This window comes from Hippopotamus amphibius, chromosome 1, assembly GCF_030028045.1.
Source record: "Hippopotamus amphibius kiboko isolate mHipAmp2 chromosome 1, mHipAmp2.hap2, whole genome shotgun sequence".
Taxonomy (NCBI): domain Eukaryota; kingdom Metazoa; phylum Chordata; class Mammalia; order Artiodactyla; family Hippopotamidae; genus Hippopotamus; species Hippopotamus amphibius.
Window position 1 is genome coordinate 151561677 of NC_080186.1, and position 25969 is coordinate 151587645.

Below are 25969 nucleotides of genomic sequence, written 5' to 3' on the forward strand. Positions count from 1 at the left end.
AACTGTGAGACAATTAATTTCTGTTGTTTTAAGCCCAGTTTGTGGTAATTTTTAAGTTGCAGCCCTAGGAAATTAATACTGCGTTAAAAAAACAAAGTCACTATGACAGTGCAAGGGTAACGGTGGGGAGGCTAGAATGCTAGAGAAATGAAGATCAAAAACTCTAAGTCCAACCCCGGTGACTTGTTTTGCAGAAATAGAAAAATCCATCTTAAAATTCACATGGAATCTCAAGGGACTCCAAGTAGCCAAAGACTCTAGAAAAAGAACAAAGTTGGATAACTAACACTTGCTGATCTGAAAACATGCTACAAAGCTACAGTGATAAAACACTGTTGTACTGACATAAAGACAGACAGATAGACCAATGGAATAGAATAGAGAGCCCAGAAATAAACCCTCATGTATACGGTTAAAAGATTTCCTATAAGAGTACCAAGATCATTCGATGGAGAAAGGACAGTCTTTTCAATAAATGGTGCCAGGAAAACTAGACACCCACATGAAAAGAATGAAACTGGATCCTTATCTTATGTCATATACAAAAATTAATTGAAAATGGATCAAAGACCTAAAGAGCTAAAATGATAAAAAACACTCATTTGGGACTTCGTTGGTAGTCCAGCAGTTAAGACTCTGTGCTTCCACTTCAGGGGGTGGGAGTTTGATCCCTGGTTGGGGAACTAAGATTCCTCACACCCATGGCATGGCCAAAAAAAAAAAAAAAAGATAAAACACTTAGAAGAAAATATAGAAAAAAGCCTCATGGCATTGGATTTGGCAATGATTTCTTGTATATAATACCAAAAGCACAGGCAACAAAAGAAAAAGTAGGTAAACTGGATTTCATCAAAATTAAAACCTTTTGTGTGTCAAAGGACACTATTAAGAAAATGAAAAGGCAACCCACAGAATGGGAGAAAATATTTGCAAATCATATATTCTGAAAGGATTAATATCCAGAATATATAAAGAACTCTTACAACTCAGCAACAAGAAAAGAAACAACCCAATTTTAAAATAGGCAAAGAGGGACTTCTCTGGTAGTCTAATGGTAAAGAATCCATCCTGCAATGCAGGGGACACAGGTTTGATCCCTGGTTGGGGAACTAAGATCCCACATGCTGTGGCGCAACTAAGCCACGTGCCAACTAAGCCTGCGCACCACAACTACAGAGCTCACAGGCCCTGGAGCCCGCATGCCACGATTAGAGAAGAGGAAAAACCTGCACGCCACAACTAGAGAGAAGCCCAAGCTCAGCAACAAAGGATTCCACATACCACAACGAAGATCCCCCGCACTGCAATGAAGACCCCATGCAGCCATAAATAAATAAATATATAAAAAATAAAATAGGCAAAGAACTTGAATAGATACTTCTTCAAAGAAGATATACAAATGGCCAATAAGCACACGAAAAGATGTTCAACATCACTAATCATTAGGGAAATGCAAATCAACACCTTGATGAGATACCACTTCATACCAATTAGTATGACTATTTAAAAAAACTAGAAAATAACAAGTGTTGGGGAGGATGTGGAGAAATTGGAACCCTTGTGCATTGTGGTGCAAATGTAAAATTACATAGAAGCTGTGGAAATTTCATGGCAATTCCTTAAAAATGTAAATATAGAATTATCACATGATCCAGCAATTTCACTTCTGGGTATACACCTGAAAGAATTGAAAGCAGGGACTCAAACAGATATTTGTACACCAATTTCACAGAAGCATTATTCACAATAACCAAAAAGTGGTAACAACTCAAAATGTTCACTGGTAGATGAATGGATAAATAAAATGTGGTATATACTGCAATGAAATATTATTCAGCCATAAAAAGGAATGAAATTCTGACACATGCTACAACACAGATAAACTGAGATATTATGCTAAGTGAAATAAATCAGGCACAAGAGGACAAATATTGTAAGATTCCACTTATATAAGGTATCCAGAGTAGTCAAATTCATAGCTATACAAAGTAAAATAGTGGGTACCAGTGGCTGGGGGAAGTGGAATAGAGAGTTATTGTTTAATGGTTTCAGTTTGTGATGATGAAAGAGTTCTGGAGATGGTGGTGATGGTTGCATAACAATATACTTAATACCACTAAACTGTACACTTAAAAATGGTTTAAATGGTAAATTTTTTGTTTATATTTTTCTACAATTGTGAAAAAATAGAAAACTATCTCCTCAAAGTCCTAACTGAAGCTGATAGAGATCACAGGCAGAATACACCTGAAGGGGAAAATGTAACTCTCTAACAGCCATGAAAAAAAAAAAAAGCATATTATTACGGGAAGGTGGTACATAGAAATGGTGTTCATGTAGATATGAAACTTAAGTTAGTTGTCCCCAGTTATTTCCAAAGGTCCGAGGCCTTTAAGAAGATAACCTGAAGCATATTTCTCAAAGATGCTAGCCCTCGCTGACCAACTGTGAACTTCATTTCATTCACTTCCATCCACACAACTCTTCACCTAACTCCCTTGGGTATCTCCAACTTGAGATTTCTCTCTCTACCACCCATGGTGGTTCTCCTTGTGCCAACTTGTGGGTCACAGCAGGCTTGGTGGTTTGATAACCTGTCAATGAGAAGTGAAAAGGGATTTGGACCTAGCTATTTGGGCTTCAGGGCCTTTGAACTCTCAACTTCATCATGGACTGCCTGACAAAGGTGCCCATTTGTACCTGAAAAAGAGGTTTTTTTTTTAAATAAACATGTAGCCATATCTCCCAAAAGATTGTCAGCTGTCATCTGCTAAGACTCAGAGCCACACTAGTAAAAGCATTTCAGAGGGCCGGCAATTTGGAGCAACTGAGAAAGGAAAAGCAGTCAACCAGGCACGTGCCAATCAACACTGGGAAATGGTCCTCATCCACCAAGATGAGGTTGATATAGCTCTCCAGCATCACGTCCCTGTACAGATCCCTCTGGGGAAGGTCCAGATACTGCCACATCCTTGAATGAAACTGGTGCCTGTAACAACACATTCCTATTCAAACTGAAATGATCTATAATGCATAAAATGGAAAAAAATGCATGGCAACTTGTTCCTAATCATGTTCATTAGTTGACAGTGCTTCCCAAAATTCAGTCCCACTTCATTTTTGGGGATATTATACTAAACTGGTCTCATTCTGTTTCTCCCGCACTGTGCTTGTTTGTCTAGTTTTATGTTCCATCTTGTGCATGAAAGAAAACGCATGTTTGAAACACTTTATACTTGTGAAATAATTACCCATTAGGCCATTCATTTAATAAGTGATTAAACAAATATTTACTAAGTACTCACTACATGTCCAGAACTGTCCTAGATGCAAAGCATCAAATACTGGAAGCTGATTCAATTTGCCAATATGTCAAACCATAGAAAAAATGCTTACTCGGTGTCAAAAGTTATACAATGAGAAGGCACTGTTCAAACTGCTCTTGATAAGCTTTTTAGCAAAGCATAAAACATTTTAATTCTCAATGTTTCAAATTACAGTGTACTAAATATTTGTTTTTATTATTTTTCTTTTCCTTATACTTATATAACCAAGAGAGGATTCAATGTTTTGACAAAAAAGAGTTTAAGGTCACAGAATAATCGTAACCAATGGGAAAAAATCCCATTGATTGTTAAGATTGCTTTGAAGTATTTCAGCTCACGTGGTCATTGTTAAAATCCTGCACTACTGTTCCTGTATAGCAAAACCAATAAACTCACCTAGGACTTGGTCATTTTCTGTAACCCTTGGGTAAAGGCAGAGATCTGTGAAGACAGATGGGTTTAAGAGAATGAGCCATGTGAGACCAGGTATGACTCAAAGATTCCAGGATCACTGGTGTGATAAACCCTGACACAGGTGACCATAACAACCCATACACAGCTGCCTCGATAGTTGGGTTGCAGAAGCCACTGTGGGAGAATGTCCCCTGAGTCCTCCAGAATTCATTGAGAGAAAACCACAGATATGCACTACAATTTAGCTGCAAGGATGTCTGTTGCAGTACTTTTTAACATACTGAAAGTTGGAACAAATTAAAGAACTGGTAAATGAATATTTATATCCCCCCAATAAATTTGTAATTATCAAAAATGATGTTGCCATACATTTATCAAAATGTAAATGGTAGTTGATGTACACCCTTCTCTGACCCTCTAGTCATGCCTTCTGTGGGCTGTAACCAGGGCTGTAGGACTAGAGACAGGCTAGAGTTTGAAAGTAGGATGCACCAGCATTGGGTTCTCAGTGGGACCCAGGAATTAGGCAGAGACATCAGTAGATGGAAATATAGTGTCTGCATGGTGAGATTCAACAGTCTCTCTGAAATCTCCCTCAGGGGAAATGAGGTGCTGGTCCCTGCGATTTAAGCTGAGTAGGAGCAGAGTTCAGTCAAATGCCATGTTTTAGGCTGGGAGACATGTTGTAAAGGAGTAGAAGAGTTGGAAACAAATAGCTGGGCTTGAATCTACCTGCTAGTTATTTGACCTTGGGCAAGTCACTTCACCTTACTGAGCCTCAGTAAAATTGGAAATAATACCTGTGTTGTACCAGTGCCTGTACCCCTTCCCCCTTTTTAGATTAAGGTAACAAATACATTTTACAAAACAACCTAATGTTAATGTAGGGGTGTGTGTGTGTGCGCGCGCACGCATGTGTGCACGCACGCGTGCACAGGCGCATATCCATGCTATTTTTTTTAAGTGTTCACATACAAGAGTACATACTATAGGATTCTATTTATATGACGTTCTAGAAAGGCAAAATTAACCTACAGAGATAGAAACTGGAAAACTGGTTGTTTCTCAGCATGTGGGGGGGAAGGATTGACTGGAAAGGGGCAGAACTTTCTGGGGGATTAAAATGTCTTGTATTTTGATGTGGTAATTAAATGGATGTATACAACAAATTTTACATTTTTACTCTGTAAATTATGTGCAAATAATTCTATGTAAATTATAACCCAACTTTTAAAAAAGCATTGACAAATAAAAATACTAGTCTTGTCTAACTGAACAGACTGCATCACCCATATTCACTACCGTGCTGGGTTTCAGCCTATAGTTTGAAAAACTGACTTACAAGGTTGCTGTGGGGTTAAAGTTAGACACCTTTGGAAAAGCAGGTAGCACTCCACCGGCAATATTTCAGACCTTCAGTAAAGCTTGGTTCTTTCTACACCCCGGAGGGCGCTCCGGGTGCCAACCCTTGTGCACTCCGACCACCGCTGGATGAGCTCCGGGGCGCGCTACATCTGCAGAGCCCCAGCATCGCCCGATCCCCGGATCCGCAAGAACGCAGTCCCGGGAGCCCGCCCATCCAGGGCTCACGGACTCAGGTTGGGAAGGAGTCACTGCAGCTTTTGACACACGCCGGTACACGCCTCTACCCCAAAGTCCCGGCTGAGCTCTGTTTTTCTCCACCCTCCTCCTACCCGAGCCATCTTCCTCCTCACGCTGCACCTCCAGCCTCGACCAAGGCCAGCCAGGTGAAGGACTTAACCCCTCCGGACTCACCCGGGCACAGGTGCACCGCCGTGAGGACTTGGTGGGCACACAGGCGCAGAAGAAGCCGCCGTGAGTGGGGCTAGCCGGAGCGTGTTCCCTCCGACTGCAAACTACATCTCCCAGAATGCCTGCGCTGCGGCGCCGCACATGCGCATTGGGAGGCCAGGCGCCTGTGAGATGCGGTCCAGGAGCATTTCACGTGATTCCTGTGCTGCGTTACTGCCCTGGTCCCCAACCCTCTTCCTGGCAAAAGGCCTGCTGGGAGATGAGGCACAAGCGCACTGCGCCAGCGACCTTGAGGTAGCGTTAGTACCTACTCCGTTTTAAGAATTCTCTGGGCAGGGTCGCATTTCACTAGAAATTTGAGGACTTAACTCTGGAATTTTGAGTTTGAGCCCAAGGCCTTTCGTTGTGGGTCTGTGAGTATGAAGTTCCGACAAAAATGGGAAATACATCTTAGAGACTTCATTAAAATAAAATGCCTGCAGGTCGAAGCTAACTATGGTTGAAGTTAGTACTGACCGAGTGGGGTAATTCCTAAGAACACAGACAAATTTGGGTTGATTACACAAATATAATGACCGATAGCTAACTCATCTGGGTCATATTTAAAGAGAAAAACTTGAAAAAGCTTGGAGACAGTTTTCCTCCTCAGGGAAGTTCAATAGGAAGATGTGTTACCAACCCTTTGGAGTGAGGCCCCCTGAGAAGGGTCCACCTCAGGAGCAAAGGAGAGCTTTATTCTTTGGTAAAAGAATGGAGAGGTGCAACCACGTTCTCCCTGCAGACGTACCATTAGCGGGGCTGCTTTATAGGGTTCTTGTCAGCGGCAGGAGGGGCGGCGTTTTCCTGGGTTAGGTGCAGGCGTGTAGCCCATGCACCCACCTCACACTGAAGTGCGGGGCGCAGCATCTGCACACGACCGGGCCGGCGCCACCATCTTGGATTGAATGTCCTGCACGGGGGTCTGCTCACCTTAGGCCAAGTTGGGGTGTCCAGCACAGCGCTTCTGCTCTGGGAGCTCGAATGCAATGAGCACACTGGGCTCTACAGGCAAGTGAAACTAGACTAAGTGCAAAAGGAGAGGTTAGACCTTATCACTTAGATTCCATCTTACTTTTCCCAGGGACCCCAGGGCCTTTGCGGGTGGCAAATCCCTCCTCTGTCATTTGACCTGCTCCTAATTCTTGAGGGTGTTGAAGGGGTGATGGTCTGTCTTCTGTAAGTGCTTCCTGCTGAGTTTGGGTGGAGGAGCACAACTTCTCCCCGGCTGCCTTGGGATGAGTTTGATTGTTAACAGGCCTCAGCCCTGACTTCGTATTCCTGAGCAACCACCATTTGAAGTTTTATAGAGTCTAATCTTTTGGAGACAAAGGACACCAGATAATTGAAACTACATGGCCCAAATATCAGCAAGAGGACAGGGGCTCTTAAGGGGCCCAGGGAATGTAGAAACCGAGGATGCTGGGGAGGACATGTTCTACCCACTCCAAATTTGTTCAGCCAGATTAGGCTGGCTGGCTTCTGTTAGCCGGGTTGGTTTTTCTAGTAGCCTGTCTGCACTTTCTTCCGTCAGGCCACTTGTACTTTTGCCGCAGTAACAGCTACTCTGTGCATCGAGGCTGAAAAGAAATACAGAGACAGAGATTTTGGAGGAAGAGAGAGATGGCTTTATTTTTCTGCCAGGCAGAAGGGAAGACATAGCAGGCTAGTGCCTCAAGAACTGTGCCGCCCCTCCTTGGGAGTTGGGGAAGATTTTATACGTGGGGCTTATATACCGGGGTATATGATAAGGATCAAACTAGTGAAGGTTTTGCATTCTCTTTTTCCTTTGCATTGGTGCAAAACAGTCATAGCTGGCGTCAGGCCACCCGGTAATTGGGGTTCAGCAGTCTGGCAGTTGAGTCCGTTTGCCTCTGGTTTATCAGGTGGCGACCTTCTTTCTGAAATGCAAAAACTACAGGGGTTAATTTGTTGCAAGGGGCATAATAAGGCTAGGGAGTGAGAAGCAGGATGTAAATCACACAGAGCTAGGAGTGATAGGTGCCTGGAGTGAGGTGAGCTTTGTGAAGGACAAATCTAGTTACTACAGATAAGTGACAGTTAAACAAGGAGTGGTTAACTCTTTCAGGCCAGGTTATGTTTTTCCTTTAGCTTGTTTGCTGCTCCCATTGTTTTCCTTGCTCTCAAGAGAAGAAAAAACCTCCCACTTCTGTTTGCATTGCAACAGTATTAATGTAAAAGCAACATGACCTATGGATGTGCATAGACCCCCCGCCTGGTCAACTAACAGATAATCTAGGGCAATCCAGTTATCCTAAAATCCTTACTGCTTGGCATATACAGTTACTTATCTTTCACCATTTTTCGGCAAAGGAGTTTTAGGTCAGAGAGAGGTTCACAAGAGAAGTGTGGGGAGGTGGAGTGTGTATGTATGTGTGTCTGTTGTCTTGGGTTATTTCTCCAGAGATGGGGGCTTGGGAGCACTCTTAATTTTAGTGTGAGGTACCCACGGAGTGATCTTCTGCACCTTCAGGGCAGAAAATGAGTGGTTAGGAACCCTAAGTGGGGTCCGTTCCACTTGGGAGTGAGCTGATCTTGTGGAATGCCTATTTTCCATGTTTTTAGGTACACCCAGTCTCCTGGCCAGAAGGGGTGTAGGGCCGGGTGAGTGTGTGCGGGCCACTCTTGGTTATCATATTCTGTGAGAACTTTCTTGGTTTCTCCTACCTGGAGAGCTTGAGTTATTTCATTCCAAGGGGGTTAAGGTGTCCTTTCTTGGGCTTGGGGAGTGGGTCTACCATATGTGAATTCAGATGCATTTAAGTTTAACTTATCCCCACCTGGGACTAGCTGCATGTGGAGCAGAGCAATCAGAAGCACCTTAATCCAGTTTTCTTGAGTTTCCTGACATAACATGCTTGGCTAAGGTCCATTTCAAAGTCTGATTGGATCTCTCTGTTTTCCCTGATGACTGGGGACTCCAGGCCAAGTGTAAGTTCCATTTTGTGCCCAGGGCACTCACTATATCCCCTTCGTCACTTGAGACACAAATGCTGGATCATTATTGTTTTGTAGGGCTATTGGGAGCCTAAACCTGGGGACTATTTCTTTTAGTAATGCTTTTGTCACTTCAGCTGCCCTTTCAGTTCTAGAGGGGAATGCTTATATCTGAAATTGTCCAGTACTCTCAGCGTGACAGTGAAGTCAGTCTGCCAGTGTTCTCCAGGGTCTGTCCCTCTGGTTTGAATGGGTCTTATCTTGGGGTCTCTGGGGGCTCTGGTATTGGGGTTATTTATTGCACCAATGGGGCAGGTCTCAACTACCCAACTGATTATGTTTTTCATGCCGGGGGTCACTGTGATCTCAACCAGCTAATTTATATAGGACTTCCATCCCATAGTGAGATCCTTAATGGTCCTCCCTGATGGCTTGGCAAGCTACAGTTTGGGGCATTCATGGCTCCTCAAATCCCTATTGAAGCCTCATTTTGAGGCTTTGTCTAATTCTTGTTTTGTGTTGATTGGGGAATAATTGGATGGATCTGACCTTCAAAGTATGAGGGGTAATGGCCGAGTTACTTGTTCTCGGGCCACCCTTTTGGCAATTGCACTCACCATGTTGTTTGCTATTATTACCTCTGCATCCTCCTTTTGGTGACCCCCAACAATGAATCATTGCTGCCTTCTTTGGAAGCTGTACTGCTTCTAAGAGTTTCAGTATGCTTAAGCCATGTACCACCTGTTTATTCTCTGCAGTAAGCATAACTCTTTCCCTCCAAATAGCCCCGTGTCCGTGTAGGATGGCATATGCATACCAAGAATCTGCGTAAATATTTAAAGCCTTCCCTGTCCTGAGCTCTAAGGCTTGGGTGAAGGCCATCAGCTCCACCTTTTGGGCTGAAGGCCCCTGGGGTAGGCCTCTTGGTTCTATGACTTGGATCTGGGAGGTTATCACACATCCTACCAGCCTTTTTCCCTCCCTCATAAAAGTATTCCCATCCTTTTCAGCATTCCGCAGAGGCCCACTTCCTAGGTCGGGGCAACTGGGATAGACTGTGTTACTGTTTCTATGCATTCATGTTCCAAGAGCCCTGTTTCTGTAGGTAGTAAGATGGCAGGATTTAATGTACGACGGGTTTGACCGGTGTTTTGTTTTGTTTTGTTTTTGGCCGCACTGCACCCCAGTGAAAGCGCTGAGTCCTAACCACTGGACTGCCAGGGAATTCCCAGTGTACAACAGATTTTTATTTTTTGGACACCGAGCTGTCCAAAAGTGTAGCCTGAACTTGAATTGACCTTCTGGGGGATAGCAATTCTGTTCCCTTAGAGCTTACTAATGCTTGAAACTGGTGTGGAGTTCGTATGGTGATCGGCTGTCCAGACGTTAACTTCTCAACCTCCTTTAGCAGGGTTGCAGTAGCTGCTATTGCCTGTAGGCAAGGAGACCATCCCTTAGCAGTTTGATCCAATTGTTTAGATCTGTCCAGGGACGTTTGTCCTCAGCCATTAACATTATCATCCTGTGCCCCCGTCTGGGGGAATGCCAGTCTCCAGTTTGTCTCCCATTAGGTGGATAGTAGCTCCTAATTTATGTAAGAGAGCCCTTCCTATCAGGGATCTAGAACATTTGGGAATGTATAGGAAGGAATGGGTGAGAGTGTGTTTGTCCAATTTGCATTTTAATGGTGCTATGAATGCCCCTTCTTGGGCCTTCCCTGATACTCCCATAATTTTACAACTCTTGTGACTGAGTTTGCCTGATCTGGTGTTCAGAACTGAGAAAGTGGCACCAATGTTGACTAAGAATTCAACAGACTTTCCCCCAATGTGCAGTCTCAGATGGGGCTCCTCAGGGCATCAGTTGGAGTGCTGGCTTAGGAGCCCCTGGCCCCATCATTCTTCATCTATTTGGACCATCTGCCTTCGAGTGTTGTGGCTGGGATCTGCCATTTCCATCACCCTTCAGCAGCACTGAGGGCATTCTCCCTTCCAGTGTCCCTCTTATTTACACATGGCACACTGATTGGGTACTAATTTCCTTGACTTGCTGTCCCTTGGTGGGGGCTGGGGGTCACTCACCGTGCCGAGAGTCTCCGTGGGTGGTTAGTCCAAATTCCTGTGCCATCTGGTTGACACTGAATGGCAAACCAGTAGGTGAGCTTGCCTCTGGGCCTTTTTATCCTCTATATTTTGGTAATTAAACACCCAGTAGGCAACCGCAACCAGGTGAGAGGTACGCCTAAGGTAGGGGGCACTTTGGGCCAGTTGACAGGTTTCTTTTCTGCTGCCTAGACTCCATTTAGGAGTGGTCTGTCCAGTTGAATTCAATGGCCACTATTTTCAACTCAGCATTGGTGTCTTTTTGAGAGACCCCCCCCCCCAACCAAAACCAAAACCAAAAAAACCCAAAACCCTTTTATATACTTAGAAGTATTTGCCTGTCTCATCCTTGACTTTTAAGTTTAATTCTCCATATGTGCTTTCATTCCCCTTCTCCACCATGCCCAATCCCAAATTCTTTTTTTCATCTCATGCAGTTTGCACTGTTTTAGTTGTTTACTTCCCTAATCCAGATGTAGGTATGTCTTCACATCTGTTACTAAAATAAGAGTTTTTTGGTGATGTCTGGGTCATGCTGTCATTGATGTTATAAATGCTCTCATTTTCATGATCTGAATTCTTAGAGAACATGGTTATAATATTCACAGTGTTAGAAATTAAACTAGTACTATATCAGTACAAAGCACAACAGTTAATCCACAGACAAGGCCATAGACTGATTATTAAAGCTTATGATTGCAGTGCACTTAAATTGTACATTTAAATCGTGTCACTCTGGAGTGATGCGACAGTAGATAAACCATTTTTGTAAACTGCAAATCATGGCTGCCAGCATCAACAGCCAAGGGAAAAAAACAGCAATAGTAAAGACCAGGAAAGGCAAATCTCTGCTTATCCACTTGAGAGGAAAACAGTGTTGCTTACAGCTTTACTTTTGGGGCCACCTTATGGGTTTTATACTTGTTCTCCAACTTTCCTCAGCCATCCTCCCAAAGCAGAACTTTTGAAGTTCCTGGGAGGGATTTCCTGGGACAGTTCCAGGCAAACCTTTATGGTTGGTCACTCCACCTCGGTTTCCCCTTTCATTCCTCCTTTTTTCTGTCTGTCAGTACCCCCTTGTCATTCATTCTCCTCTTGCCTCTCTCCTTAGTCTGTCATTCTCAGTTCCTCAGTCTCCCCCCTTTTGTCCTCTAATCTCCATTCTCTGTTCTTATGCCTAACGTCCTCTTGTCCCTTAGTCCTCCTTTCTCTTTTCCTCAGTTTCTCCTTTATCTTGTGTCTGTCTCCTCTTCCTTGTCTCAATTTTCCTTTTTTTTAAAATTAATTTTATTTAAGTATATTTGATTTATAATGTGTTAGTTTGCACTGTACAGCAAAGTGATTCAGTTTTTTATATATATACACACACATATTATTTTTCCTATTCTTTTCCATTATGGCTTATTACAGGATATTGAATATAGTTCCCTGTGCTATACAGTAGAACCTTGTTGTTTAACCATCAATTTTCCCTTTTTTCATCAGTCCGCCCCTGCAATTTATTACCATAGTTGTAATTTCCCCAGGAGGTTTCCTAATAACTGTTATCAGCATAAGTAACTCTTCATGCCCCTCTTCGCTTCCCAACTCTCCCATCACTTTTGCCCCTTTCCCACAGTGCAATCTCCTGGATTGTTTCCGGAACTTTTCAGTAGACTCTCCTACGAAAGGATTGTACCATTCCAAATTACTCTTACACCAGTTACAGTCTTCCAATAAAGTGCAGTACAACTGCAGATTCTTGCCCAATCCTGTAAAGTCTCTCTGCAATAGTTTGTACCTTACTCATTTGTATAGTTCTCCTTTATGTCATCTTATCCCCCTGCCCTCACTGCTACGGTGGTACAGCCCAGCCTCAGGTTCTGAATAAATCGAATTCCTCTGCTTGTACGGAACTGGCCGGCCTCTCAAGATGGCGGCTCCTACTGGGACACAGCACCTGGGAGCGGCCATATTGCCTCCTGAACAAAGCCGCCCAGGTTGCGGAGTGGGCAAAACTACCCGGTATGAAACAGCGCAGGCCTGGGAGTCCTGCGCTTTGCTCACCCAGACAGGGAGCAAGAGAGTTCGCCGCTATGGATGGTGACAGTCGTAGAGGGTTAAGCTGTGGCATGCGTTTTGGGACCTGATAATCGAGCTAGGGATAAGAAGGGGGATTTATGGGTTGAGACCTGAGGAAGACTGAAATTATTATTGGGGTGGGGGTCCGTGAGGGTCAGTAATTAAAAGTCTCTGGGATGAGTGTTGGGTATGTATGGGGATCAGTCCTAGGGAGAGCTGTGTTATTTGTGGGTCTGGGATGGCGGGCCTGTGCGCTGTTGGGGTATCCGGGTGGCCAGTGATTTGTGGACCTGTGTGGCCAGTGCTGTTTGGAGTGGGGGTGGAGGTGCTCTTTGAGATTTCTGAGTGATTTTTAGGGGTTATTAATGGGGCCCAGAGCTGATAAAGGTTAGTCTCAGTTTACAGCGAAATGCCTCACTTTACAGTCTGTGTAGTTCAGGGACTGCTCTCAAGTTGAAGCCCCCTCCTCAGATGTTTTTTCAAACCATCATCTCCTTCCATCATTCACGTCTTCACAGAAGAAAACATCCTTTGAGTGTAAGACCAAACAAATCTAAAGGGATAGGATTATTATTGTCAATTCACTCAAGCCAAAGACTACCAGGAACATCCTGTAGTTGCATAAGTTGGATTTATTGCTCTTGCATCTAGTTAGGAACACCATGGGGAGCCTTAAGGGCGTCTCAGTAAGAGGGTGTTAGAAAGCACTTCTTACAGGATTTGACCTTGTGTTAGGTGATTTTGAGGAGAGTGTAGGGAATGGGCCTTGCTCTGAGTTGGATGTTGTCAGGAAGTGGGGTAATTCAGTGAGTGGGAATTTTAATAAATCTTATCCAGAGAGAGCAAAGATTAGATTGAAGCTAAAGCTGTGATAGGCAGAAAAGTAGCAATCCTTCATGTTAGCTGGGAGAGGGAGATGTTTGGTATTTTGTGAATTGGAGAAGGTTGATATTTTGTCTGTGTTCAGACGTGATTTCAGAGAGGTGTTGTTTTTGTCTTGATCTGTCTTGGTCAGCGAGTGGCCTTGTCTGATGGAGGTGTTGCATTTAATTGTTCGTGTTAAATAGGAGAGTTGTGAGTGCCAGGCTAGTTCTCAGATAGGAAGAACTGCTTTTTGTCTTTCTCATATAAAATTTGATTTCAGCCCCATCTCTTCCTCAGTTTATTGCAATCCTTCTGCATTCTGTTCAGCAAACATTTATTAAATGCCTGCTGTTTACTTGTTGCAGAGCTGGGTGTTCAGAGTTAAGCATGACTATTTGATTATTTTCTTCCAGATTTATTTTGACAAAGCCTGGGATACCCTGTATGCAACAGTCTTCCTATCACAGAGCACTCACTTCCTCTAAATGAGTTCAGCCCTGTCTTCATGACCCATCCTGGGACTGAGAAGAATTTACCAGGTAACTATCTTGCTGCATTATGGTATGTTCCTATTTACTATTCTTTTTAATATAGACAACTGCACTATTAAAATTAGCAATAAAAATTTAAACCAAAAACATCTTAAAATTAACAAAGTCAATAATTTTAATCCATGAATACTGACTTGGCAAGAGAACTTGTAAAGTTAGGGGAAAATATGAAAGAGCTGTTAGGATTTTGCTGACTGTTTCTGTCTAGGGAATATGGGAATGCATTCCTCAGTTTTCTACTTTTTCATTCCCATTCTTATTGCCAGGGATCTGCTCCATCTTCAGTTAATCTTTACGTATACATCCATGATTATTGTCTTATGGTAGTTCTGCATATAGAAAAACAAATAGTATTGCTGGTTCAAAGGGGAACAATAAGGTGTTAGTAAATCAACAGAAAACATGTCTGCATTCACCCAATTTAAGATACACCTCATCCAAGTTCTATGTGATCATATTATGATCACAAGAGGAGTTCCTTCACATGGTACTTCTTTAAGGACTCTTCAGTAAGAACCAAATGACCTTCTTCTACAGGGTGGCCTGTTATCCACCTGACTTCTGGTGGTAGTGTTTCTACTACCAGAGAGGTAGAAACACTGGTGCATGTCAGTTCTGGCTCCAGAAGGCTCCATCCTATCTCCTAGTCCTGATTCCTTAGACCTTTGCCCTTTTGGAAGAGAAGCAGAAAATGACCAAGTCTCAGGTGAGTTGCTTGCTTCCTTTGTACTTGATTTCCATACAGTGAAATGGAAAAGAGCTGAAAGTCAAAAACCAGGATTAGGGAAAATGTAGAGAAAACAAAAGATAAAGACTTGAAAAGAGTTATGTAATATGTAGATTATGTATTTTGAAACCACATGAAACCATTAAACTATAGTTCAAATATATATACATTTGTTATATATAAATTATATGTAAATATAACACAGTATATTTGTATTGTACTTATTTTATATAAGTATATAAATTAAAGTGCAAGTTTGTCCGATCTTTTCTAGCAGACACACTGGAAAGGCAGAGGATATCATATGCATGATTTGCATTCTCTACAGAGGGAAATCCGTTGAATTTTCAATGAAAAGAAAATATTTCCTGGCACTAGGACTAAAATAAACTTTTTTGGCAGGGTCTTCCTAGAGGTGATGTCCTGACCTATACTCCTGTCTAAATGTACCATTTGTTAAATAATCCACTTACTTGAAATGCTGCCTTGATTAAATTTCCATCTGCAATTAGGTCTCTTTTGCTTTCCTCTTCTCCTCATGTGTTTGACTCTTTTTGCTGAAGATAGAATTTTACATCATTTTCCTCAATAGGCATGATGTAGAACTGGACATGTAGTTTTGTGTACTATGGTAAAAATGGTGAGAATGATCAACTCAGACTGAACAGGAGCATGCTGTTATAGGGTCCAGTGTCATTCGAGGATGTGGCTGTAGATTTCACCCAGGAGGAGTGGCAGCAACTGGATCTTGCTCAGAGGACCCTGTACAGGGATGTGATGCTAGAGAACTACAGCCACCTGGTCTCAGTGGGTAAGGATGGCTTCCCAGCATAACTCAGAGTTAGCCAATCCAGTGCCTCTCCCTGGAATTTAATTGAGTCGGGTGGATTCCTGACCTGTATGTGACTTTTTGCTCTCTTTCTTCTCTCTAGTGGAAGGTAATTACACAGGTTCATTGTAGGGCTCCTAAAACTGCACCTTCTCTTCTTTCTTCAGTGTAATTACCCCAGTTCCTCTATTTTTCTATAATAGGGTATGCAGTTTCCAAACCAGATGTCATATCCAAGTTGGAACAAGGAGAAGAGCCATGGATCATAAAGACAGACATATCAAATTGGATCTATCCAGGTGAAAATCTGGCAGATGGGAGACAAAGGAAGTGAAATATCAGTTTGTTTGTTTTAATTGTTTGGCAGCTGAGACTTACATTTCCACCCAGATAACTCCTCTTCCTTCTTGCTCCTGTGCTGTGTGTGTAGCAGGTCTTCAACAACTAGTGAATTCAGTAGCAGTGAGCCATGTATGGAAATTTCTTACTGATCCACTCAACAATCATATCTTTAGTACTTTTCTAAAAGAGATTCAAAGACAAATGCTTTTCAGGAACATAGGTTATACATAGAAAGACAAGACATCAAGATTTACAACTATATAAAATTGCATGTCTAATATAGTTACTGCTTTAGGGGTTCAGTGGAAATTATAGTCTAAAGAGATGTGGCATAATTTAAGAAGGCATTTTTCAAAGCATGAGCCAGCTACTTTGAAGTATATCTGAAATATATCTGCTTAGGCAGAAGGAGGAAGGTGAAGGAAAGCTCTAGGAAAGGACATGTACAAATCCTTGGAGTTAGGAATCAACATGGCTTTTCTAATAGAAATTTGCTAGGCTTACTTGACTTTAATAAAAGATATTTACTGGTGAATATAAAGTTGGATAGATAGTGTGAATACAGTTATGTTTCACTAGCTGTACCCTGAAATTTTCTGTTATTATTTTTTTAAGCAACTTTGAGATATAACCCATATGCCATACAGTTCACCCATTTAAAGTCAGCAGTGGTTTTTACGATATTCACAGATCTGTGCAGCTGTCACCACAGTCAATTTTAAAGCATTTTTGTCACCCCCCAAAGGAAACCCTATACCCTTTAGCTATCACACCCCTGCTTCCCATCTCCCCAGCCCTAAACAATCACTAATCTACTTTCCATCTATATTGATTTGCCTTATTCTTGATATTTCATATAAATGTATTCACATAATATGTGGTCTTTTGTGACTGACTTCTTTCACTTAGCATGATGTTTTCAAGGTTCATCCACATTATAGCGTGTATCAGTACTTCATTCCTTTTTCGGCTGAATAATATTCCATTGTATTGATGTACTACATTTTGTTTATCCTTTCATCAGTTGTTGGATATTTGGCTTGTTTCCACCTTTTGGCTATATGAATAATGCTTCTATTAACATTCATGTACAGGTTTTGGTATAGACATATCTTTTATTTTTTTCTTTGGTGTGTACCTAGGAGTAGAATTGTTGGGTAATATAGCAACTCTATGTTGAACCACAATGGTCCCTGAAGACTAATTAGGTTGAGCATTTTTTCATGTGCTTATTGGTACACAATTTATGTATTTTCTTTGAAGACATGTCTATTCAGATCACCTGTCTTTTTTTTTGAAGTATGGTTAACTTACAATATTATCTTAGTTTCAGGTGTACAGCATAGTGATTCAACATTTTAATAGATTATACTCCATTTAAAGTTATTACAAATAATAACTATATTTTCATGTGGTGTACAGTATATTCTTGTTGTTTATTTATTTTATACATAGTATTTTGTATCTCATAATCCCCATCCCTGTCTTGCCCCCCCACCCATTTTTGAATTGAATTGTCTTTTATTATCAAACTATGAGTTCTTTATATAAAGTTCCTATATAGAACTTTTATATAAAGTTTGTTATATAGATATAATTCTCTGTATACAATTCTTCTTTGATATAAATCTCTTATCAGATAAATGATTTGCAAATACTTCCTCCTATTCTTGTGGGTTTTCTTTTTACTTTCTTGATTGCATCCTTTGAAGCACAAGAGGTTTTAATTTGTTTATTTTTTTAAATATTTATATATTTGGTTGCTTTGGGTCTTAGTTGTGGCAGGTGGGATCCTTAGTTGTGGCATGCTAACTCTTAGTTGTGACACACATGTGGGATCTAGTTCCCTGACCAGGGATCAAACCTGGTCCCCCCCAGGCATTGGGAGCTTGGAGTCTTAGCCACTGCACCACCAGGGAAGTACCAAGAGTTTTTAATTTTGATGAAGTACAGTTTATCTGTTTGTCTTTTGTTGTGTGTGCTTTGGTGTCATATCCAAGAATCCATTGCCAAATCTAAGGTCGTGAAGATTTACCCCTATGTTTTTTTCCTAAGAGTTTTGTACTTTTACCTCTCACATTTAGGTCTTTGATGTTTTGAGTTAATTTTTGCATATGGTGTGAGGTAAGGGTCCAACTTCATTCTTTTGCCTGTGGTAATCCAGTTGTTCCATCGTCATTTATTCAAAAGACTATTCTTTTCCCACTGAATGGTCTTGGTACCCCTGCCAAAAATCAACTGGCCATAAATGAAAGGGTTTGTTTCTGGACTGTCTATACTATTCTATTGATCTATATATCTGTCCTTATGCCAACATCACACTTTCTTGATTATTGTTGTTTGTGGTAAGTTCTGAAATTGGGAAGTATTTTTCCAACATTGTTTTTCTTTTTCAGCATTGTTTTGGCTCTTCTGGGTCCATATGAATTTTAGAATCAGAGAATCAGTTTCTACAAATAAACCTCTTCAGATTCTGATAGGGACTGATTGAATTTGTAGATTGATTTGAGGAGTATTGCCGTGTTAACAGTATTAAGTCTTCTGATCCCTGGAACATGAAATGTTTTTCCATTTATTTAGATCTTCTTTAATTTCTATCAACAGTGTTTTATCATTTTCAGAGTATAAGTTGTGCACATCTTTGTTAAACCTACTTCTTAGTACTTTATTTGATACTATTGTAAATGAAATTGTTTCATTAACTTTATTTTTGGATTGTAAATCTATAGAAATACAAATGATTTTTGTATATTGGTCTGGGATCCTGCAAACTTGCAGAGTTTATTAGTTTTAATAGTTTTTTTTAAGCTAATTCTTTAGGATTTCTATATAAATGAATTTGTCATCTGTAAATAGAGATCATTTTAAATATTCCTTTCCACATTGGATGATTTTTATTTCTTTTCTCGCTTAACTGCCCTGGCTAGAACCTCTAGTACAATGTTGAATAGAGTGGAGAGTGGACATCCTTGTCTTGTTCCTGATCTTATGGGGAAAATCTAGTCTTTTACCATTAAGTATGTTAGCTGTAGGTTGTCATGCCCTTTGCCAGGTTGTGGAAGTTCCTTTCTGTTCCTAGTTTGTTGAGTGTTTTTATCATGAAAATATGTTGGATTTTGACAAATGCTCTTTCTGCATCTGTTGAAATGACCTATTTATGTGATGTGTTAATGAATTTTAATTAATAGATTTTTGGACAGCAAACCAACCTTACATTTCTGGACAAATTCCATGTGGTGGTGATGGTGTATAATTCTTCTTACATGCTTCTGGATTTGATTTGATAGTTATGTTGGGGGTCTGCAAGACCACTTTCAGGTTTGCTGATTTGCTAGAAGGACTCACAGACCGAGAAATGGTGTTATCTTCATGGTTATGGTTTATTACAGTGATAGAATTTACCAGTCTAGGTCTGGACATTTCTTTGTGGGAAGATTTTTATTTACTAAGTTTCTTTCCTTGATGTGGATCTATGTAGATGATTTACTTTTTCTGGAATCAGTTTTGGTAGTTTGTTTTTTTAAAGGAATTTTTCTGGTTCATCTAAATTGTCATATTTATTGGTATAAATTTTTTTCATAATATTCCCTTTCTGTCTTTTATGTGTATAGGATCTCTAGAGATGTTCTGTCTTCCATTCCTGACACTGATACTTTGTGTTTTCTTCTTTCCTCATTGCTAGCTAAAACATAACAATTTCATTAATTTTTTTCAAATCATGTTTTGATTTCATGTATTTTTCTTTATTGTTTGTTTTCTATTGATTTCCACTCTGATTTTTATTGTTTCCTGTCTTCTACCTATTTTAGGTTTAATTTGCTATTTTTCTAGCTTCTTAATGTAGAAGCTTAGATCATTAATTTGAAACCTTTTTTGTTTTCGTAGTATGAGCATTTAAATATAGATAGTCCTTACTTTGTATGGTAGTGAGGGGCCATAAAAGTTACCATGGAAGCCAGAACTTTGCCAAGTACTTTTTATTGTTGATGGAAAAATTGTAATTGTTTTTGGCCTTTAAACATTTTTCATCAAAACATTAAAAACTATCTTGCTGTTGGTTATAACTGTTTATAGAGATGGCAATGTAGTAAAACTAATATTTATTTACCACCTTGCAATTTAAAACATTGGAAGCATTGAAAGTTATTTTATTTCTTTTCAAAAACTCTATGTAGAGTAGTTTGAACAGTGCTTGCCTTCTTATTGCTGTGTAACCTATGATAAGGAGTTAGCATGTTCTCTGTGCCTTAGTGAATTGTCATACTCCTTTCTAAGGTTGGATCAGCTTCCAACATTTTCTCCTTTGTGCTTGTAATGCTGTGAAATATTATCGAAGGTAATGTGAAAATTTTGGTATCACTTTCTTTGAAATATTTTTATCCTTTCCATCACAACCCAAGAATTTATGTTGATAAGTTTGCCTTCACTAAGTTCCTCTGCCTGCATATCTAAAGTCTCATAAATAGTGGCAATGCCAACATGGTCAGCTATCTTCTAATCAAATCCAGTGTTGTTAGTGTGGTTTCTTTGCTGCATTTAGATCTTTGTTGGCCAATTCCCTCTTTCAGTTATGCATTTTTGGATAATTAGGATAATTTGGATAATGTCATATGGCTTTATCAGTGGGATACAAGGAGGAAACAAACTACACACTTTGCTCTCTGTATATATATTAGACAACAGATGTGAAGTTATTAATCACTGACAGACTTTGAAAGAAGTGAAATCATTGAGTACTGATCATGATGCTTATCTGTTATTTATTTAGTGATTCATGGACTGAAGAGCTAGCAGTGAAGTTTGTACTTTATGTTATTAGATAGCATACTGTGGTCATTAAAGTGTGAACTATATTGTTGATAGACTGGTGTTATTTAATTAAACTATGGTAACTAAATTTCATACTTGTTGAAATCATGTAAAATGAGGATCACCTGCTTATAATTTGTCCTCTAAACACTAAGCTGTGTCCCACAAATTTTGATATTTTGTGTTTTAATTTTCATTCTACTCATTATTTTCTAATTTCTCTTTTGACTTTTTGACACATAGCTTATTTGCAAATATGTTATTTAATTCCCAAATATTTGGGGACATTTCTGAGATTTCTTTTTGTCATTTATTTCTAATTTAGTTCCATTGTGGTTGGAAAATATACTCTGTATGATTTCCATTCTTATAAAATTATTGTGGCTTGTTTTGAAGCCCAGTATATGGTCTATTCTGATGTTTGATTCATGTGTCCTTAAAATGAATGTGTATTCTGTTGCTGGATGGGGTTTCTATAGGTGTCAATTAAGTCAAGTTTATTGATACTTATTGATTTTCTTGGTCTACTTGTCTTATTAATCATTGTGAGAGGGGTGTTGAAATCTCTAGTTGTAATTGTTAGTCTATTTTTTTTTCTTTTTTGTCAGTTTTGGTTCATGTTTTGTGGGATTCTGTTGTTAGGTGCATATATATTTATAATTTTTTAAAAAATTAGTTTATTTATTGGCTGCATTAGATCTTCGTTGCTGTGTGCAGGCTTTCTCTAGTTGTGGCGAGTGGAGACTACTCTTCGTTGTGGTGTGCAGGCTTCTCATTGTGGTGGCCTCTCTTGTTATAGAGCCTGGGCTCTAGGTGTGCAGGCTTCAGTAGTTGTGGCACACGGGCTCAATAGTTGAGGCTTGCGGGATCTACAGCACAGGCTCAGTAGTTGTGGTGCATGGGCTTAGTTGCTTTGTGGCATGTGTGATCTTCCCAGACCAGGGATCGAACCTGTGTCCCCTGCATTGGCAGGCAGATTCTTAACCACTGAGCAACCAGGGAAGTCCCTATAATTGTTATATCTTTTTGTTATATCGATCCTTTTGCAATTTTGAAATATACCTAATTTCTAATATATTTGTTATCTTGAAATTTCTATTGTCTGATTTAATATAGCTACTACAACTCTCTTACACTTAAAATTTTTTTCCATCCTTTTATTTCCAACCTATTTATTTATCTTTGAATTGAAATTAAATCTCTTTTAGACAATGTATAATTAGTTTTACCCAGTCTGACAATTTCTGATTGGAAAATTATTCCATTTGTAAATCAGTGTAATTACTGATTTGGTATGATTTATGTTTGCCATTTTGCTATTGGGTTTTCTATTTGTTTAATCTCTTTTTTGGTCCCTGTTATTCTGCTATCTTCTTTTGTATTAAAAGAATATTTTTAATACACCATTTTAATTCCCCTGTTGAATTTTTAGTTGTAGTTCTGTGTGTGTGTGTGTGTGTGTGTGTGTGTGTGTGTGTGTGTGATGTTGCTGTAGGGATTATAATATGATATTTACCTTCTTATAACCCACTTTGTGTTGATACTGCTTTTTTTTCTCTGACAAATTATAGAAACTTTGCACTAGCATAGCTCCATTTTCTGCCCTCCTCAACCACCCTGTGCTGTTTTGTTTAGTCATGTATGCTACATTTGTATATGTCATAAATTTGACAGTATACTGTTATTGTTTTTGCTTTAAAAAGTCTTTTGAAGAAATTACAAGGAAATATTTTAAAACATACATATTTATATACTTTACATTTACCCACATACTTTAAAATTTTTCTGCTGTCCTGTGGATTTGAGTTATCATCTGGTATATTTCTCCAGCAAGAGATATTCTTTAGTATTTCTTATAGATCAGTTCTATTAGTAAATTTTTTTTTTGTTTATCTGGTATCTGAAAATGTCATCATTTTGCCATTATTAAAGTTTCACTGAATGTAGAATTCTTGGTTGACAGGTTGCTTTTTTTTAGTACTTTGAGTATGTGTCATTCCAGTATTTTCTGATCTCAGTTTTTAAGTGTCTGTGGTGGAAATTCAACCAACAATACTGCTGTTCTTTGATACATGATGTGTCATTTTTTTCCTTGCTGCTTTGAAGATTTTTTGCTTTGCCTTTATTTTTTTTAGAAATTTAATTTTGATTTGGCTGGTTGGCTTGTATTCTTCCTATGGTCTATTGAGCTTCTTGTATGTGTAAACTAATGTTTTCCACCAAATTTGGTAATTTTAAAGACATTTCTTCAGATTTCTTTTGGCTTCCCCTGCCCCCAGACTCCAATTACACGTGTACTGGAATGCCTAACTGCTCCACAGATCTTGAGATTCTGTTTTCTTAAATAATTTTCTTTTTGTTCTTTGGGCTGGATAATCTCTAAAGATATATCTTCAAGTTTACTGATTCTGACTTTGCCTTCTGCTGTCTCAGATCCACTAATGAGCCCATCTGGTGAAATTTTCATTTCAACTTTAGAATTTTCATTTGGTTCTTTTATTTTTTAATTTACATAAAATAAATGTTACTCTTTCTTTAAATTTTGGAAAAGGCATAGAGTAAGTTAACTGCCATCACAGGCATGATAGAGAAAAGTTCCATTACTCTGAAAAATCCTTCCTGCCTTTTTATAGTCAAACTAGTTCTTTTATATTCTTCTCTCCTCTTTTGAAATTGTCATTTTATTCACTCATTCCTTAGAATATTTTCCCTTAATTTTTTGAATATATAATGGCTTTTTTAAAGTCTTTACTAAATCCAACATTGGCACCCATTTGGAGTCCGTTTCTGTTGACTGATTTTGTTCCTTAGTGTAGGTCACGTTTTTTTTCCTTATATATCTAGTAATTTTTGGTTGAAAGCTCTACACTATAGACAATAGGTTATAACGTCTTTGGATCCTTTTGTTCCTTCTGAGGGTTTTGGTTTTTGTTTTACAGTCACTTGCTTGGGCTTAAACTGTTATATCTTTCTCTCCTGTAGAGTGTCATCACTAATATCTCTGCTTAGTTTCGTTTTTTTGATTAAGCCTGGCTATAGATGTGAACTAGCGATTTGGACAGAGGATTATTAGACACCTAAAGCCAGTATGGCTTCTTACTCTTTGCCACCTGGATTCTGCATGTCTCAGAACACTTTAAAAGCATAGGAAATTTGCAAGTTTCCTCCGCCTTTCAATCACTGCTGGGCTCACTAGGGTATCTCTTCACAAATATTTTAGCAGTCAGGTGGGAATGTATGGTGAGTTCATTAACTTGACCTGTCTGTGATTCTTTTGTTTGCAAATTATCCTTGTTAAATTCCTAGCTGCTCTACTATCAGCATAAAACTGTATCCTGTGGATTTGTGTTATTTCTCAATGTGCCATAAACTGGGGGGTGTGAGACAGGAAAGCCACAGGAAAGAATGCCACAAACTCCCCGTTCTTACTTAATGAAGTAGAAGTTTTAGACAAGTAAACAATTTTCACCTCATGACCTGCCTTTGGTAGTTTTCCAGTGCCCTGAAATGCTTTTTTTTAAAAAATTATTTTATTCAGCTTTATACTTGTTTTCTGAGGAGGGAAATTCCGTGACTACCTCACACCACCACTATCAGAATTAAAGTCCATCTTTAGTTACTCACCCAATAAATTTACATGTTTTATTGTGTTTTAAATGGCTGTTGCCCTCCCAATTTTCTGTCTTCACGGACCATCCTGGATCATCCATTTGTTTCACCTCTTCTGTCCTCTACTCAACCTTTATATCTGTTTGATTTTATCTCTACACTTTTATTCTTTCAGACAGGGAGACTAGATTTGACACACATCAATTGGATACACTTGGAGATGTTTACTTTCATAAGGAGATACTGGAAAGTGTCACAAGGGATCATTCATGGTACTCTGTTTTAACGGTCTGGCAAGATGACCAGCTGAAGAGAGATCAGGAAAATCAAGACAGACTTCTCAGGCAAATCACAATCATCAACAACAAAACAGTTATTGAAGAGTCAAACTATACATATAATGCATTTGGAAAAATATTTCATGACTGCACAGACCTAGATACTTCAAGACAAAGACTGTGTAAGTGTGATTCATTTGAAAAGAGTTTGGAACCTGCTATAAACCTATTCAGTTGTAATAGGGGTTATGCAAGAAAAAACACAAATGAGAATTTTGGATGTGGGAGAACACCTAGTTCTACCTATTCTAAGCATGAAAAAATTTGTAATGGAGTGAAACACTGTGACGATAATCAGTGTGGAAAAATCATCAGTGATAAACGATCTCTTATTCAATATGTGAATGTTAAAACTGGGGAGAAGAACTGTATATGTATTGAATGTGGAAAATCTTTTCTCAAGAAGTCACAGCTCATTATACATCAAAGAATTCATACTGGAGAGAAACCTTATGGTTGTAGTGCTTGTGGGAAAGCCTTCAGTGAGAAATCACATCTCATTGTACATCAGAGGACTCATACTGGGGAGAAACCGTATGAATGTTCTGAATGTGGAAAAGGCTTCTCTCAAAAATCATCCCTCATTATCCATCAGAGAGTTCATTCTGGTGAAAAACCATATGAATGTAGTGACTGTGGGAAAGCTTTCTCGCAGAAATCACCCCTCATTATACATCAGAGAATACATACTGGTGAAAAGCCATATGAATGTAATCAGTGTGGGAAGGCCTTCTCCCAAAAGTCACAGCTGATTATACATCATAGAGCTCATACTGGAGAGAAACCCTATGAGTGTACTGAATGTGGGAAAGCCTTTTGTGAGAAGTCCCATCTCATTATACATAAAAGGATTCACACTGGGGAGAAACCCTACAAATGTGCTCAGTGTGAGGACAGCTTCAGCAGGAAGTCAGAACTCATTATACATCAGATAATTCATACTGGGGAGAAGCCTTATGAATGCACTGCATGTGGGAAGACCTTCTCCCGGAAGTCACAGCTCATTATACATCAGAGAACGCATACTGGAGAAAAACCCTGTAAATGTAGTAAATGTGGAAAATCCTTCTGTCAGCAGTCACATCTCATTGGACATCAGAGAATTCACACAGGTGAAAAACCTTATGTTTGTACTGAATGTGGGAAAGCCTTCTCTCAAAAGTCTCACCTCCCAGGTCATCAGCGAATTCATACAGGAGAGAAACCTTATATGTGTACTGCATGTGGAAA

General features: G+C 39.6%; 1 protein-coding gene across 1 annotated transcript in view; it reads left to right on the plus strand.

Annotated features, from left to right (window-relative positions):
- The first annotated feature begins 5500 nt into the window (after window positions 1–5500).
- Window positions 5501–25969, plus strand: part of ZNF300 (zinc finger protein 300) — a 70197-nt gene continuing 49728 nt past the window's right edge. The window contains exons 1-4 of the mRNA XM_057730828.1: window positions 5501–5807; window positions 13948–14073; window positions 15497–15623; window positions 15845–15940. Of these exons, the coding sequence (XP_057586811.1) occupies window positions 14040–14073; window positions 15497–15623; window positions 15845–15940 (257 nt within the window). The 5' untranslated portion in view covers window positions 5501–5807; window positions 13948–14039. The remainder of the gene's footprint in view (window positions 5808–13947; window positions 14074–15496; window positions 15624–15844; window positions 15941–25969) is intronic.